Raw genomic sequence first — 18,250 nt, 5'->3', positions numbered from 1 at the left:
TGTTATTTTAGACATAAGGTCTCCACTTCCTAGTCTCTTTTCCAACATAGGGTCTCCACTCCCTAGTTGATTTTATTTTAGACATAGGGTCTCCACTCCCTAGTCTTTTTTCCAACATAAGGTCTCCACTTCCTAATTGATTTTATTTTAAATATAGGGTCTCCACTCCCTAGTCTCTTTTCCAACATAGGGTCTCCACTCCCTAGTTGATTTTATTTTAGACATAGGGTCTCCACTCTCTAGTCTCATTTTCCAACATAGGGTCTCCACTCCCTAGTTGATTTTATTTTAGACATAGGGTCTCCACTCCCTAGTCTTCCTTTTCAACATAGGGTCTCCACTCCCTAGTTGATTTTAGTTTAGACATAGGGTCTCCACTCCCTAGTCTTCTTTTCCAACATAGGATCTCCACTCCCTAGTATATTTTATTTTAGACATAGGGTCTCCACTCCCTAGTCTCCTTTTCCAACATAGGGTCTCCACTCCCTAGTTGATGTTATTTTAGACATAGGGTCTCCACTGCTTAGTCTTCTTTTCCAACATAGGGTCTCCACTCCCTAGTTGATGTTATTTTAGACATAGGATCTCCACTCCCTAGTTGATTTTATTTTAGACATAGGGTCTTCACTCCCTAGTCTCTTTTCCAACATAGGGTCTCCACTCCTTAGTTGATTTTATTTTAGACATAGGGTCTCCACTCCCTAGTTGGTGTTATTTTAGAAATAGGGTCTCTACTCCCTAGTCTCGTTTTCCAACATAGGGTACACCACTTCTTAGTTGAGTTGATCTTAAATGCAGGGTACACCACTCCCTGATATCAGTATTAATATAGGGTACACCATTTCCAAAGAATCATGTTTTCCCAGGGTACACCAATCTTGACCTTTTATTTCTTTCAATAATGAAGTAGTATAGAGTTATGTTTTAAATAACTCAGAAAGCTTCCTAGTGAAAACTGGGGCAGAAAAAATTCGTTTGTTTGTTTGTTTTGGTGTCTGAGAAGGTTTTACCTCAAGGCACGGGGTTTGAGATGACCAAAAGAAGAATTCTTAATCCAAAATGAAGAAAAGAAAAGAAGTGAATCCAAAATGCATAAGAGGAAGAAAAGATGTGTATTGCTCAAGACATGACTGAAGTCGCGAGCATAGCATGTCCCGTTTTGATTAGAAGAAGCCGTAGAAGAATTAATTAATACATGCAGCTAGCAAGCATCAAGGTTCAGATCAGAGTCAGCGTGAAGAACTAGTCAAGACTCAAGATTCAAGCTTCAGAAGACTTGTAGATAGGAATCTTGTAACTCATAACTGATAGGCTTGTTTAGTTTCTTTTCATTTCTGATTTTGGTATAATAAGGAGTTCAACAAGCAGTAACAACAGTGAAATCACAGCTTCCTGGTAGTCTCAGCTACCAAAACTTCCAGAACTACACTAACCTGATTCCTTTATAGCCAAAGATATGTAGGCAACCTCCGAAGCAAGGTTCGGTCAAACATTTTCAAAATGCTTCTTATGGAATGTTAAACGGGCACAAAAAAAAATTGCTCGTAATTTCTCACTTTATCTTTGCCCGAAAATTCTTCATGTTCTCGAGCAAAGAGAGGCAGCTGTGAGCACATAATTTTTTTCCTACAAGAATACTCCTACAAAATCCACAAAAAATAGTTTTCTAGATATTTTTGATTTTTTGTAGAATTTCTAGGAATTGCTCTTTATTTGTTTGTTTGCATTTAGTTGCATTTTTGTGCATATTTAATATCTTAAAATCATAGAAAAATCATAAAAATTTTCAAATCTTCATTTCATATCATTTTAGGTTTTAATTGTATTTTTAGGAATTAATTACTTATTAGTTGTAGAATTAATACATGAAAATTACAACAAAAATACAGTAGTAACATTACATGTGTTATTAGTTATTTAAATTAGTTAATTGTTAAAAAATAGGTAAGTAGGTTTAAATTTGCAAATTAGATTTGGGTTAGGATTTAATTTATGATTTTAATTAACTTGGTTAGAACTTAAAAGCAAAGAAAAATAAAGTAAGAAAGAGGTAGGTTTGTTTGGGTTCATATGGTCCAGTTCATGGTGATGCCCAAAATCCACAAAAAATCCGCCCCAGTCCACTCCCATTACTCGGTCCGGTTCCCCCCATAACCTAAACGACCCCGTTTAACTCCAAACCAATCCCATCCATTCATTAAGCTAGATCTAACGGACCGAAACTGTTTTTCCCATCCTATAAAACTGTCCGAAATAACCCCCAAAACCCTAAATACCAGTTTTATTTCCCCCCTCATCTCTCATCTCTCACTTTCTCTTAGAGCCGCCGCCGAAAATCGCCCTACGGTGGCGGGCAGTCCCCAAACGACCCTAAATCGTTACCCTACAATCCCTTTCTCCTCCTCATTCCTAATCCTCAAACCATTTCCTTCAAAAATCCCTACAACTCCGTGGATTTTAGATCTAAGAAGTCACAAAAACCTAAATCCACCACGATTTCGAGTTTTCCCAAATTCCGGCCTACCTGAGGTTCATACCAATACTATCGAATACTCTCGTTGAGAGTTATCAATTGGAGTCAGCATTGGGCCTATTCCAGACCACCAGAATGCGGCCACCACCATGAAAGCCCCATAACGCTGCTTTCTTTTGCCGGTGTATGGTGGACATCGCCGCGTATAGCATTGGCTACGCCTCGAGTGTAGGCTAATGCTCATGTAGCGATGCCGGCTGTTAGCCGTATATCTCTTTTTCGGGCAACTTTATTTTCTATTGATAATCCTTCTTTTCACTTCTCTACTTAACTGCCTGATTGACTAATTGATTGATATTTTGTGTTTTGATTAATTGCATTACATGTTACAGATTAGTCTTAGTTTAATTAACAACATATTTTGTTTAGTTTCAATTATACCTAGTCGACTTTGCTAAATTATCAATTGATAGCTGTTTAAGGTTGCATCAATAGTTGATTGTTAGTGTGTTTTTCCCATATGTTTAGCATGTTCTAGATTAGTTAGGATTTAAAATTCATTAATTCTGTGTTAGGTCAATATTTTAGATGCATAACCATCAGTTTAAATAAGCTAAAGTGATCTTGATTAGTTAATTATATGTTTAAATTAGGTTAATCATCTAAAATAGGTTGAAGTTTGAATATTGTTTGTTGTGCTGTGATTTTTAATCCATCTAAGTTTTTGTGATAGCTGTTTGTAGTTACTAAAATACCAGGGGGGCTAAAAGAAATAAGAAAATCAGAAATCTTGAGTAGTTGAGTAAGAAGCTTCTAGAGAGGGGTTAAAGTACAATAAGACAAAGAAATTAGGTCAGATTTGGGTAAAAAGGGTCAAATTTAAATTTTTAGGGGGCTGTAAATAGAGAAATATATGAAAAGAACAATTGTACCAAATTCTGTTAGAAAGATGCTGAAAAATAGGAAGAATATCTGAAAAGTTGGACAGTTATCCAGTTTTGTTTAAAAAAGATGCTATTTCCCTAATTTTTAGGAGGTTAACAGAATTCTCCTAGGCCCTTTTGTCATTCTCTCATAGAGTACACCCTCATATTCTATATAAGGGACCCCCTTGCATTTTTACCAGGATACACACATAACAATACTGATTTTCATTAGCTCACTCTCCTCTCAATAGCTTTCTGCATTTTTTTTCAGAAGAAAAACACACATGAATTCTGCATTTTTCATAGATAAACACTCACTCAGATAGGTTTAAGAAGTTTTAGTTTTCTTCATCAACTTTGGTCTTCTCAAGATAATTTTAAACTGAGGTCGAGGTTCATTTTGGGATTTTATTGTTGGTTTTCTGTTTACTTGCTACTGCTTTCTGAGTCTGCTGAGCTTAATCTCTATTTTTTAGCCTTTATTTGGCCATTTTCTGACTATTTCTTGCTTATAGGTATGTAAAGTTCCATTTGTAAACTTTTGTTAGAGTATAGAAATGAAAACTTGATATATTGATTCCCTAACCATGTCTACTTCTATATGTTCCTATTGTTTGAATGTGAAATCTGTTTCATCTTTGTTTCTCGATGAGTAGCTCATTACATTTATTTGTTTGAGCTCAATAGTTAAGCTATGATTACTCACTAATTAGACTAGTTGCTACTGATTGCTCACTCACCCTGTTGTAAAATCACTGTTAGTCACGCACTAATGTTAGCTATGAAGTTTCGAATTGAATATGCCTACTGTCGTCGTTTCTTTACACATATGAGGGTGAAGGTTGCATCATGGGTTTCAATTTGAAGTCAAAAGCATGCAAAATTTATGGTTTAATGATTCAAAGCTTATATGTTGTAATATTGTTTAGGCCTAGAAAATAGAAGGTGTTTGGTTCATGAAATGTCTATTAGTACGAGTGAGAATTTGAACTATTTCCTTTTGTTCTTTTCAGTACTGTAGGATTTAGCTTGAAAATTCATGTATTAATGTTTAAGAAAGTCTGTAATTAATTTTATTATTCCTGATATTTGCTAATTATATTAAAAAAAAATCACATTGATTGATTGGGCTCAACAAAGCGCCGGCCCATCCAGTAGAGCCACAAGCCAGCCCCATGTCCTGTCCATGTTATAAAAATGTTACCTTTTTAAAAAGACACGTTAGCTTTAGTAGGCCAGAATCGGTTTGAATCACTTTAAGGCTTTGAACTTGTTATTAAGTCAAAGTAATTACAATCTCTTACTCTCTAGTAATTGTAGCCGCCCCTTATGAATTGCTGGAACTTTGGATACTTGTAGTATACAAGCTTCACCACTTATTAGTTAAGGCTTACTCCATTTTTCACAAATAAATCCTATAACGCTGCCTCCTTATGCCAACTCCAAATCTAGTGAAGTGATCAATTTTTCTTTCTTGTTTTAAATATGCCGTAGTTTGCTTTAGGCGCGCTTTTAATTTACTATCATGATTGTGTAAACGTTCCAGTGACATAATTATGATTCCCAAAATAAATCAAGGTATGCGTTCGCGCAGCTTTGGGCGAAACAGTCTTAATATTAATAAAGTATTATTAATTGTATACACGTATACGTGAGATGATTTTTGGCACACTAAACAAAACAGATTCACGTACACGTGGTTCGTTTCAAGATAATTCCATAGCTCCATAATTAAAAGCGGTAAAAGGTAAGACACACATAGGTTTTAAAAATACGTAATTAAACAATTAATTAAGCCTTGTATGATTAAAAGCGACCGTGCTAAAACCACAAAATCCGGGAGTGCCTCATACCTTCTTCCGGGTTAACAGAATTTCTTACCTAGTCTTTTGTGTCCGCGGACCATAATTCGAAGTCAATTTCCTCAATTTGGGATTTTAAAATAAACCGGTAACTTGGGACACCATAACAAATATTCCAAGTGGTGATTCTAATAAAAATAAATAATCCTATTTCGAATAATGCCACTTTAATTGGAAAAGCTCCCTAATCCTCGGAAAAAGGAGGTGTGCCAATAGTTGTGAACCCACTTAACCGAGAGTTTATCCTTTTTACAACATAGGTTTCATAATAGCTTGCTAATCGCTGCTCTGTTCCATATAGCTCTATCTAGGATATTAAGTCCACCAGCACTAGCAGGATAACATACTTTCTCCCAAGCAAGTAATGCTCTCTTTGTTAATTCCACTCCTCCGGTCGAGAGAAATCTTCTACATGTAGCTTCGATTAGCTTTATCACTTTAGTAGGTAGAACAAAAATCTGTGACTAGTAAATTTGAATAGAGAAAAGAATATTTTTATCAACTGAACCCTTACTGCATATGAAAGGAACTTTGTTGTCCAGTTTGTAATCTTTCCTAGCATTTTTTCAATTAAAGGTTGGCATTGGTTGATTGATAGTCTTTTTTGTACTGAGAAGTACACCCAAATATCTGAATGGTGTCTCCCTTTACTAAACCCAATCATCTCCATTATAGCCCTTTGTGTCTCCTCCCTCACCCCTCCAAAGTAGATAGAGATTTTCTCTTTATTTGCTATCAAACCTGATACATGAGAAAACTCCCGAAAGCATTCATAAAGCATCTGAACAGATATTAAATCACCCTTACAGAATAATAGTAGGTCATCAGCAAAGCCTAATTATATCAAATTCATTTTCAAGTATGTGGGATGATAATTGAAATTTGGTTGTTCACTCAGTCCTTTCAACATTCTGGAAAAGTAGTCCATAGCAAGAACAAAAAGGAAGGGGGATATAGGATCCCCTTGCCTCAATCCTCTTTTAGCTGCAAATGGCTCTGTAGGTCATCCATTGATGCAAATAGAGTATGAAACTGACCTTATGCATTCCATGACCCACTGTATGAACATATTAGGAAAGTTCATATGTATAAGTATTTGTTCAATAAACTTCCATTCCAGTGAATCATATTTTTTTTGCATGTACACTTTTAGCATACATCTTGGAGAGATCCTTTTTCTTTCATATCCTTTTACTAGTTCGTGACTTACGATAATGTTGTCACATCTCATTCTCCCGGGCACGAAAGCTGATTGGCTATAATCTATGAGGTCATCCAACACGCTCTGCAATCTAGTGGTTATGATCTTGGAGATCAATTTATAAAGTACAGAACAACATGAAATGAGACTAAATTCCTTTACTGAAGAATGATTCTTCACTTTAGGAATTAAGGTCACTGAGACAGGTTTCTACATAGTTGAGGTTTCGAAAAAATGCATTACATCAGTATTAACCTCTTTTTCAATGATTGACCGGGCTTTTTGAAAAATAGGGCATTGAAACCATCCCCTCCCGAGGCTTTCATATCATCTATATTCTGAAGTACATGATATATTTTTTCTTGTGTCACTGGCGCAATTAAAGCCAGTTGTTGACTTCTGTTTAGTACATGGACTCTTTTGCATATGTCTGGCTTGATAGCAGGCATTTGTAAGGTAGCGGTCCCAAGTAATTTTTTAATAAAAATCAAGAATTTCCTCTTTAACCTCAACTTCAGTTTACATCCAATCTCCAGCATACTATAGTTCTTTAGCTTCTTGATTTGATTGCGAGCAATCCTATTTTTAATGCTAGCGTAGAAAAAAGTTGTATTTGCATGCATCCCCCAGTTGTAACCATTGTAGCATAGAAAAAAGCAACATTTTAAAACCAATAACAAGGATTTATCTTTGTAAGACAAAAAGAAATATTTATTCACGTTGTGATGAACAACAACAACAACAACAACAAACCTAGTGTAAATCTATAAGTGCGATCTGGGGAGAGTAATATGTACGCAACCTTACTCCTATTTTGAAAAGGTAGTTAGACTATTTTCAATAAATCCTCGGCGTGATAAGACATTTTCTAATTGAATAATTGAGTTAAATTAACATTTTCTTTGCAAATGTGTTGCATAACTTTTTTCTTTTCAAGTATTGTATAACTCAAAATTAAGAATTATATCATATCAAGTGAATTCCACACAGAAGAAAGCCGTTTGGCGGTTTAACTCCACCCATTTTATGCTACCGCTCCTCGTTATCCGTTAGTTGAACAATGTACAGATATTTAAGCTAAATGTACAACCTCTGCATCAGCGAATTAATTTGTTTTCTTGCAAGTATCAATTTCCTTTTTTATTTTTTTATTTTATTTATTTCTGTTCAAAATTTCATTTCCTTTTCTTCTTCTTCTTCTTCTTCTTCTTCTTCTTCTTCATCATCATCAAACTGAAGCCTGATTTCAGCTCCTCTTTCGCGCTCCAAAATACGTACGATCCACAATCGTAGAATCGTATATTTCGTTGTGTATTTGTAATGTATCTTTTCGTGTAGGTTATGGAAGATACAAAACCAAACAAGCAAGCCAACAATGGAGACCTATTTGACGACGCGCCAGAGGAATTTCCCTTCGACGATTGCAACGGAAGCTCTTCCGACAGCGAAACTGGCGGATCGGAAGCTGTCGTAAACCCTAATCCATCCCCGGAAAATGAAGATTTTCCGTCGTCGTCTCTCCGGCGCCGGCGACCTCTTTCTTACAGTGATTCTGATAATGATTCGGCTAATTTTAGACCTTTGGTAAGTTCCGAGAGTTATTTGAATTCTAGAGAGAGAAAGCTAATGTCAATGGAGAAGGATAAAAATGGAAGTTTGAATTATATAGAAAATTCGAACGCAATGCAGCTTGATTTGAGCAGAGGAAGTCAAAAAAGTAGTGTTGATGAAGAAAATAAGGAGATTTCGACGGTTATGAATGCTAATAGTGTAATAATAGGTAATTCGAACGATGATCATTTAATGTTGAAAGAGGATTCTGTAATTACGGATGTGAACAATGACAGAATAGATAATTCGGAGGTAGTTGATTCGCATTTGAGAGGAAGTGATGATTCAAGTTCAAATATTTTGTTTGATTTAGCCAATTTGGTGATAAAAGCTGTTGGCTTTCAAGTTAATATGTTGATAACTTTTGTGAGTTTGATGATAAAGTTGTTTTCATTTCCTGTATGGGTAATTTATAGCTCTTATATGTTTGTGATGGATCCGTTTCAAATAATGAGGCGTGGAAAAAGATATGCGATGCACAAGTTTATGAGGAGTTTTGGATTTGTGTTTGAATGGTTGAAGGAGCAGAGGTCAGTGTGGAAGTTGGGGTTGAAACTTGGATGGGGATGTTTGTGGTCTGTGTATGTATGTGTTGTTTTGGTTGGATTGCTGGTATCGGCTTTTATAATTGGTGGCATCTTGATGAGAATTATGGTGGAAGAGCCGATCAGGATGAACGAGCCTTTGAATTTTGATTATACAGCAAAAAGCCCAGTTGCATATGTGCCTGTAATAAGGAGTCCAGTTGTGACCTGTGGTGTAGGTAGTAAGGATCAAGTGGAGGTTGGGATGGTTGAGGGGGTGCGAGTTATCCCACTTAATCATCAGTTGCAGGTTACTGTTTCATTAACGTTGCCGGAGTCTGACTACAACCGAAATCTGGGCATTTTTCAGGTATATAAGCCAGAGACTTTTGTGGTTGATACTCTATGTAATTTTTCTGCTAGATACAGAACAATGGTGATTGGAACTTCTTCTTGTTAAGTGTTCATCAACATGGGTTCGTTGACCTGATTATCAAGTTGTTGCTTAAGTTTATGCCTAAAAAGTTAGTCCAAATAGCTATGCAAGTTGCCTGGCAGTACATCTATGCCATATTTGTATGTTGTCCTGTGCTTTCTGCGCGGATAGAGTTATGTTATAAATTTAGATGGAGGATAAGTTTCTAGGCGTGGTTTTGCTGCTGCAAAATGATTATAATATCTTCCAGATTAGTTTAATTAATGCACACAAAGAGGGAAGTTTAAGTTCAAATAAGCTTTAGACATCTGTTTTGCCGGCTGTGTATCTGATTTGTGTATGACATGGCTTAGGTTTTTAAGCTAGTGAATATTTCAGTTGATATACATTTCGAAAAAGCTGCATAATAAAAAAGAGAAGGGGGACCACGGGACGGGGGGAAGGGAGATAGTTGTAAGAATGAAATGTTTGTCTCCTAATGATTTGATATTAATTTTTTTTTGGGATAACAGTGGTGTCCAGGCCAGCTTGATTTGACATTAATTTCTTTCTCCTGTCCAGGGTCTATTTACCAAGTTAACATGTCTGCACCTCCCCTTATAGTTTCATTTTGTCCATTTCTTATCTATGGATTGAAGAACTTAGTATTGATTAATTTCATTTTTTTGAAGGCAAATTGCCTATGTTGTAAACTCTATTTGCCTTGGTAATGTAATCTGCTCCCATCGTGGGGTGTTTAACCAAAAAAAAAAAAATCCTGGTAGAACTTCAAGCCTACAACCTATTTTAGGAATACAAAGTTGAGATTTACATTGTTGACCCAATTTCTTGAACTGAATGAATTGCTGGTCTGCTACGCATTTCTACGTGTGATGTTTTACCGGAATGGATTAGTAACTTTTTTGTTTCTTACCTTGAAGGTGAGGGCGGATTTCCTCACTGCTAATGGTAAAGTGCTAGCTAGCTCCAGGCGACCCTGTATGTTGCAATTCAAAAGCAATCCTATACGCCTTTTCTCTACTTTCCTTAAGGCTGCCCCTCTTGTCACCGGATATACATCAGAATCCCAAAAGTTGAAGGTGTACTTAAAGGGTTTCTCTGAAGGTTTTGTTCCAACGGCATGCTTGAGGGTGATCATTGAGCAACGAGCTGAGTTCCAAACTGGAGGTGGAATTCCTGAAATGTATGCTGCCTCTTTAACACTGGAATCTGAACTTCCTTTTCTGAAAAGAATGCTATGGTATTGGAAGACAACATTATTTGTGTGGGTTAGCATGATGTTGTTTACCATGGAATTTCTGTTCGCTCTTCTTTGCTGCAAACCTCTTATCATTCCAAGACTAAGACTGAGGCATGATTCAAACAGTCGTGCGGGTTCACCTAACAACCCACCAACTGAAAGGTAGTCGAAAGCTTATGGTTTGATCTCTTAAAATTATGCTGTCATTTCTTTTTTAATTGTACATAACTGGTAGCCGGTAGGTGTGTTGATTCTTTCCCCGATTGGAACTTATGTCGACACGTACGCATAGTGACTGGTTTTTACTTTTCAAGTAATTCTATGAAAATATACACCTTCTCATGAACTTCATTTTTCTTTGACAAGTATAACATCGTGCTCCTGAAGTTTACAAATATTAGATTAGGTTTTCCATTTCCTAAAGTTTCCTGTAAGCATCTTTTAGAAACATTGGTGATATAGTCATTTCCTATATGGACAGAGTTCGAGGAAATTTAGCATGCTTATGAAACTACGCTGTTACTATGATCATCAAAGTACTTTCTTCTGGTAAAACCTCAAAATGATTCGTGGAGAGCCTCAGTGGAAGAATATATCTAAAGATTTGCTAAACAGTATGGGAAATTCAGAGATCTCATATATGGTAGCAGCCAAATGGGGTCTATCTTCTAAAGAACTTGCATAGAGGACCAGAACAGTAGTATTTTTCATTAAGCTTTATTTTGGGATAATCTTCGGTTGTGAAAGACATAAACTTGGGTCTGACAAGTGGTTAATCAATCATTTTGGGGCAGTAGTAGTTGTCATTTAAACTTTGTTTTGGGCTAATCTTCGGAGGAAGGGAAGAAACTTAGTGACTTCATCAGAGGGCTTAATTGTAAACCTCATGGCATTGTAGAACCAGATACCAGCTGTAGCTCCTGCTATAGGACCCAACATGTATAACCATAGTTTCTCGTAACAATTTGATACAATTGCTGGTCTCAAACTTCTTGCGGGATTCATTGACGCCCCTGAAATAGTCCTGTTTATCACAATAGCCAAATGTCCCCAGTTAGGGAATGAAAGAGCGTTATGATTCCAAAAAGAACAACTAGGAACTATTACTCATACTCATCTGTGAGGGTTGGCATTGTACTCTTATTTTTCCAAAATCATGTTCTTATATAGGTCCATTCCACAGTTTGCAGGTAGCTTTCCACTTAGTTTTTTTATTGATGATAATCTGTAGTATTCCTCCACTTTGAGTTGTTCCTGTTTATTTCCTGAAGCTATTTTAGGAAAACATACTTTTTAAACTCTCGAAGACATTATGGCAATTTCTTTAAGTGAAATGGCTTTGGTTGTCAAACACTTCCAAGAGAATTTGATTTCCAAATGTAATAGCTTTACAAATGCATTCCGAAATGGGTTCAGAGTAAGTGGGAAACGGAAGATATCTGTTTAGCATAGCCGGCAACAATGGAGTTAATTGTGACTACAGCTCCAATGACAAGTCCAGAGAGCTCTCCAACCTGCCCCAGTAAACAGAGAGAAGGATAAAATAAGTGAAATTCTGAAGTCCTAAAAGCTTAACATTTGAAGTAATAATCAAGACACTAAAAAAGCAGTGGTACTAACAGCTCGATTATCCGTTGCAATGCCTGCAACAGCAAACATGAGGTGGAAAGTGATCAAGAATTCTAATCCAAGAGACTGCAAATCTGAGCCAGCTGGAATTGTTCCCAGAAACTGAGGTTGCTCTTCCTTGAACATTAAGTTGACAGTGCTAGTTGCTAGAGTTGCACCCACGACTTGTGATAATATATATGCCGGAACCTGAAAACAGAAGTAAAGTGAAGTGAAACATTTTTTGAGGGTGTTTATCGTTTCTTGCTCATGCCTGTTGTAACTGAGATTAATGAAGAAACTTACTTGTCTCCATGCAATCCTCTTAGATGTAGCAAAAGCAATGGCCAACAGTGTAGATCATAATCATCACATCTAAACCCCACAAAACTGCTATCCCAAGAAGACCCATGTTCTTATTCACCACCATTGCAGCAAAACCAGCAAACATTATTAAGTAGGTGCCTAGAAGCTCTGCCATTAACTGCATCGAAAACGAAAGATTGTTGATCAACCGCCTCCTTATCCTATGTCTATATGCTTGTGATGTTACATGGACTAATAGTTCTCTTGATGACTTTTATATAGTTTAGCTCATTTTTCTTATCAACTTTTAGTGTGAGATTTTATCCGCACACCTACCTAACAGAGTTTCTTTCACAAACGCTAAACCAATTACAATGTGAAGGTACCTGTGCCGAGTACTTATGCCATTGTGCGCAACTCATAGACAAGTAGATGTAAGATAAAATGAGATAACACATCTTCATTTTTCAAGATTTAAAGTCCTTTGGTAGAATGAAAACTAGTTACATGAAGCATCAAAGAATTGGGAGAGTGAATTGATCACCTTTTGAATAAAGCTTATATTTTCAGAGCAGCCTGAGGAAAGTGATGTACATTATCATCTTTGATATCTAAAACTGTTGCATGACTGACTATAATATCTGTTATCTTTGTCATTCCTGAACTCTCAAGTATTAGAAAACTATGATTTAGTGGGTGTGGGAGATCATGAGATGGTGGGATTTGGAAGTTTGGAAACATGAATTGACTAAGATTTTTTCTGCCCTTTTGGAAACACTATCTTTTCATCCTTGCTAACGTAAGTATTACAAAATAAACAAATAGTTTGTGAATGGAAAATTACCAATATGTTTAACTTATCTGTAATAAACAACATTTTTGAAAAAAAAAAGGCCTAAGGGTTTGTAGAAAATAATGCAAAAATCCAAATGTTCAAACATAAATCCAGTACTTTTCTCTCTCAGTGCCAACAATTATATTGTTTGGTAAGTTGTAATGATATAAATCGGTGCCACTAAACTTTTACCAAATTGCTATATATATTCAAAGCTCAAAAGATGTCAAACCATCAAAATCTTACGGATTTGAACTTTGAAGTAGTTGTATAACTTCTTAACTTTTCGACCTCATGGATGATGACTATTGAGTGTTGACCTCAAATTATTCACCGTTCATGTCAATTTTGGTAGTTAATAATTAAACTTTGTATTAGCTATTTTTTTAATACGACTCCCTCTGTGTATCAGAAAAACAAATTTGTAATTGGTAGTAATAGCGAATCAACATGCCATATTGTATGATCTAATTGAAGTTACATCGGACCTTTTTTTGCTTAATATTGACCATGCATTCAATTTTTAAATACGAGATTTATAGATTTAGCAACGTGTTGTTAGCTACTAATCTTAATATAATTAGAATGCTATTGGTCACAGAATTAAAATACTGTCGAGTTCAAACAAAATATAACACTGAAATTGACTTCTTGCCAGTTGCCAGAAACATTCAAATACACAAGCTAGCTGTTAAAGTTGAGGAAATGATTTCATTTAATTAGATTGAATAGAAGAAAATAATCATGTATTTTATATATGATCTCCTTTGTTATTTTCTTATGAATCTCTAGTGAAAAAAAGGCATATAACTAAAAAAATATTTGTAATGGACTATAGAGAAGAACAAGACGTTTATATTTTGCTAATAAGACAACACTAAGCAAGCACTCCAATTGGAACCGAAAACCCCCAACTTTAGTTCATTAGTAGTAGTACCCGCGCGATGCACGGTCAATATTAAAAATGTTAATTAAATTAAATTATGATAGAACTTGTTTGAACAAACTAGATCGTATTGTTTTAATAAATTTCAATTGTCATCTTATTTGTCAATGCGGTATACTCAATAATAAAATCACTATTAAATTAAAGGGACTTAAATATTCATTGAATAACCTTTTTGTTTTATATTTTTCTTTATTCTATTATCCAATATTTAGTATTTTTACATTGTTAATAGAAATTTTTATTATCATATTACTTTGTTTAATATTTTTGTATGCTCGCTTTCTTTTTGTAATATATATATATATATATATATATATATATATATATATATATATATATATATATATATATATATATATATATATATATATATATATATATATATATATATATATATATATATATATATATATATATATATATATATATATATATATATATATATATATATATATATATATATATATATATATATATATATATATATATATATATATATATATATATATATATATTATATAGTCATCGAATAACTTTTTTGCTATGTATTTTTTTATTATATTATCCAATATTTAATATAATTGCATTGTTAATAAAAATATTTATTAGCATATTAATTACTAAATATGTTTTATTTTAAATTTTATCCTAGTGTTCTCAATAATATTATCTGAATTTTAATGAATAAAAGATCTATTATATTAATCGAATAACTTTTCGAATAACTTTTTTGTTATGTATTTTTCTTTATTATATTATCCAATATTTAATATAATTGCATTGTTAATAAAAAATTTTATTAGCATATTACTTTGTTTAATATTTTTGTCTACTACTTTTTTTCTAATATAATAGAAGATATATATTTTATTAATATAGATATCTTATTGTTCTCAATAATATTATCTGAATTTTAATGAATAAAATCTCTATTAAATTAAAGAGAGTTGTATAGTCATTGAATAACTTTTTTGTTCTGTATTTTTCTTTATTATATTATCCGGTATTTAGTATTATTGCATTGTTAATAGAAACTTTTATTAGCATATTACTTTGTTTGATATTTTTGTCTACTACTTTTATTTTATAATATAATAGAAGATATATATTTTATTATTCTTGAAATATTTTTTTATTTTAAATTTTATCCTATTGTTCTCAATAATATTATCTAAAATTTAATGAATAAAACCTTTATTAAATTAATGAGACTTATATAGGCATCGAATAACTTTAGTGTTCTGTATTTTTTTATTTTATTTTATTCAATATTTAGTATTATTGCATTGTTAATAGAAACTTTTATTAGTATATTACTTTATTTAAATTTTTATATGCTACTTTCTTTTTATAATATAATAGAGGATATATATTTTTTAATTTTTATTTTATTTTATTATTCTCAATAATATTTTCTGAATAAAATAAAATTTTATTTTTATAAAGAAAAACAAAAATTAGTAAAAAAACAAAGAAATTTTAAATTGGCAGTTTTTTATATTTTGTAATTTTAGTTTTTTATTTTAAAATAATTTAAAAACTCCAACTTGAAACTACTCTCCAATTTGAATGGATAGTTTATTTTTTCAATTTTCGTTTTTATTATAAAATATTATATTTTATTATTTTATAGATATTTAAATTCAAAAACAATAATCAATAACTAATTATTAACTATTTATGCCATATGGCTTTTTTCTAGGCTATCACTTGGCTTAATGTAATAACCCGATCGGTCATTTTGAGTATTATAACTCCGTTCCCCCATTTACTACTCGATTTATGCTTTACAGTTGTTTTATGACTTACCGGGTTAGTTGGTTCGGGTCCGGAAGGATTTCGGAGTAAATTGAGACACTTAATCTCATAATTGAATTCATAAGTTGAAAAGGTTGACCGGATGTTGACTTAAGTTATGCTATGCGATCGCATGAAGGCATCCGAGATCGCGTAGGTTTGGCCAGGTTGTGCTACGCGAACGCGTGGGAAATGACGCGTTCGCATAGAGGAATTGGAGAGGAAGCTGGGCCACGCGTTTGCTCTATGCGATCACGTGTGGTTGTCTGCGATCGCGTAGAGCTGAGTACTCTGTGCTTCGCGATCGCGTGAAGGAATCCGTAATCACATAGGGTTAAATCTGGGCAGTGGAAATTTGTGCTTCGCGATCGTGTGTGGTTGTCCGTAATCGCGTAGAGCAAATGACTAGGCAGAGAGATTAAGTTCTGAAAATTTTCCATTTTTACCGATTTGGAGCTCGGAGAGAGGCAATTTTTGGGAGATTTCAAGAAAAACAACGAGGTAAGTGTTCCTAACTCAATATTGGTTAAATTATCCGAATCCATGGTTGTTCTGATATTTAATTAGTGAGTTAAGTTGAAAAATTTAGAAACCCCTCTTGGTTTAATTTGAGGATTTAAGGGTCGAGTTGATGTCGGAATTTGATAAAATTGGTATGGGTAGACTCGTGGTTAAATGGGCTTTCGGATTTTGTAACTTTTGTCGGGTTCCGATACGTGGGCCCCACAGGCAATGTTTGGATAAAATTTCGTATTTTTATGGAAAAATTATATTTTTATATGGAATTAATTCCTATAATTTTTATTGATTGAATTGAATTATTTCTGGCTAGATTAGAGGTGTTTGGAGGCCAATTCACGAGGCAAAGGCATAGCGGAATAAGAAATTATACGGTTTGAGGTAAGTAACAGTTCTAAATTTGGTCCTGAGTGTATGAAGCCCGCATTATGTGTTATGTGTTTGGTTTTGAGGTGACGCACATTCTAGGTGACGGGCGTGTGGGCATGCACCGTAGGATCTGTGACTTGGTCAATTTCGTGAAACTGTGTAGTTGAAACATCTGTTGATATTCGTACATTTTACTATGTATTAGAGAAATTGATCTATAAATCATGTTTAAATTCTATGTTTAGACTGTTGGGACCCACATAGGTCATGTATTTATGGAATGATCTGCTAAATTGTTGTTCTGCACTAAGTCACAATTTTATTTGCATATTTTAGCTCAGTCTCTCTTATTCATTATTGATGCATCATATCATTCCTGTTGGGCTGCTCATCATGATTTCTGAGAACCCGAGAGACTGGAGAGGTTGATGACTGAGTGAGGCCGAGGGCTTAATTGTGAAGATATTTATGGGATCGGGCTGCACGCCGCAACATGTTTCATTGATTTATGCCATGATTGGCTTGTTATAGCGCTTGGGCTAAAGGAGCCCCTCCGGAGTCTGTACACACCCCCAGTGAGCGCAGGTACCTACTGAGTGCGAGTGTGAGTTCCGAGTACTGAGTGATTGGGAGGAATGAGTGACTGTGAGGAAAGAGTGACTGTGAGGTTAGAGTGAATAGGAGGACTAAGTGACTGTTACTCCGAGAGGATACATTGATTTCATTATTGCTGTATTTTAGCTGTCATATATCACTATTTTGGAAATTTCGGAATGACATTATGTTCTATTTCAGTCAGAGTTGATATGAAATTACTGTGAAATTTTAAATGTTGAACTTGAAAGCATGCCTACCCTTTTATGTTGGAATTATTGTATTTGGACTTAGCCGTGAAGCTCGTCACTACTTTCAATTTTTTATTTATTATTGTTACTTGATGAGTTGGTTGTACCCATACTACACCCTGCACTTCATGTGCAGATCCAGGTGATCTCGGACACATCAGGTGTTGATTCTTTCGCACAGTTGATTTTTTCGGAGATTCAGAGGTAGCTGCTTTGTTTTGCAGACCTTGTCTCTTCTTCCCTATCTCCTTATTTACTGTATTTTGTCTCAGACTATTATAGACAGTGTTTTCCAGATTTGTAATGTATAGATGCTCATGTACTCACTGACACTGGATTTTGGAAGTATTTTATGTCGATATTAATGAGATTTTTTTATATTGACTTTAAATATTATATTTTCAAACTTAAAAGAAATTGTGGTTTATTAAGGTTGTCGGCTTGCCTAGTTTCGAGATAGGCGCCATCTCGACAGGTTAGGATTTTGGGTCGTGACAAGTTGGTATCAGAGCCTAGGTTACATAGGTGTCACGAATCATGAGCAGGTTTAGTAGAGTCTTGCGGATCGGTACAGTGATGTCTGTACTTATCTTCAAGAGGCTGCCGAACCTTTAGGAAAATTTTACCTTCTTTTATTCTGTCATGCGAATTTGTTGATTCCAGAAACTAAATCTCTGTTATTCTATTCTCTCACAGATGGTGAGGACACGTACTACCAGATCGGACGGTCAACCACCAGTGCCGCCAGT

At 34.5% G+C, this 18,250-nt stretch overlaps 2 protein-coding genes across 2 annotated transcripts; one reads left to right on the top strand and one right to left on the bottom strand.

The window, feature by feature from the left end:
* The first annotated feature begins 7,611 nt into the window (after positions 1-7,611).
* Positions 7,612-10,766, top strand: LOC107770792 (seipin-3). Its single transcript, XM_016590125.2, has 2 exons — positions 7,612-8,967; positions 9,954-10,766. Exons 1-2 carry the CDS (start codon positions 7,804-7,806, stop codon positions 10,437-10,439), a joined length of 1,650 nt encoding a protein of 549 aa, XP_016445611.1. The 5' UTR covers positions 7,612-7,803; the 3' UTR covers positions 10,440-10,766.
* A 919-nt stretch (positions 10,767-11,685) lies between these two features.
* On the bottom strand, positions 11,686-12,362 carry LOC107770794 (aquaporin NIP1-2-like). Its single transcript, XM_016590127.1, has 3 exons — positions 12,234-12,362; positions 11,894-12,091; positions 11,686-11,787 (listed from the first exon to the last, which is right to left on the bottom strand). The coding sequence occupies exons 1-3, from the start codon at positions 12,360-12,362 to the stop codon at positions 11,686-11,688; spliced, it is 429 nt and encodes a 142-aa protein (XP_016445613.1).
* Positions 12,363-18,250: the final 5,888 nt, after the last annotated feature.

The sequence above is a fragment of the Nicotiana tabacum genome, chromosome 17 (genome assembly GCF_000715075.1).
Source record: "Nicotiana tabacum cultivar K326 chromosome 17, ASM71507v2, whole genome shotgun sequence".
In the NCBI taxonomy this organism is placed as follows: Eukaryota; Viridiplantae; Streptophyta; class Magnoliopsida; order Solanales; family Solanaceae; genus Nicotiana; species Nicotiana tabacum.
The sequence above is the reverse complement of the archived record's forward strand: the minus strand, read 5'-3'. Positions and strand labels throughout refer to the sequence as shown.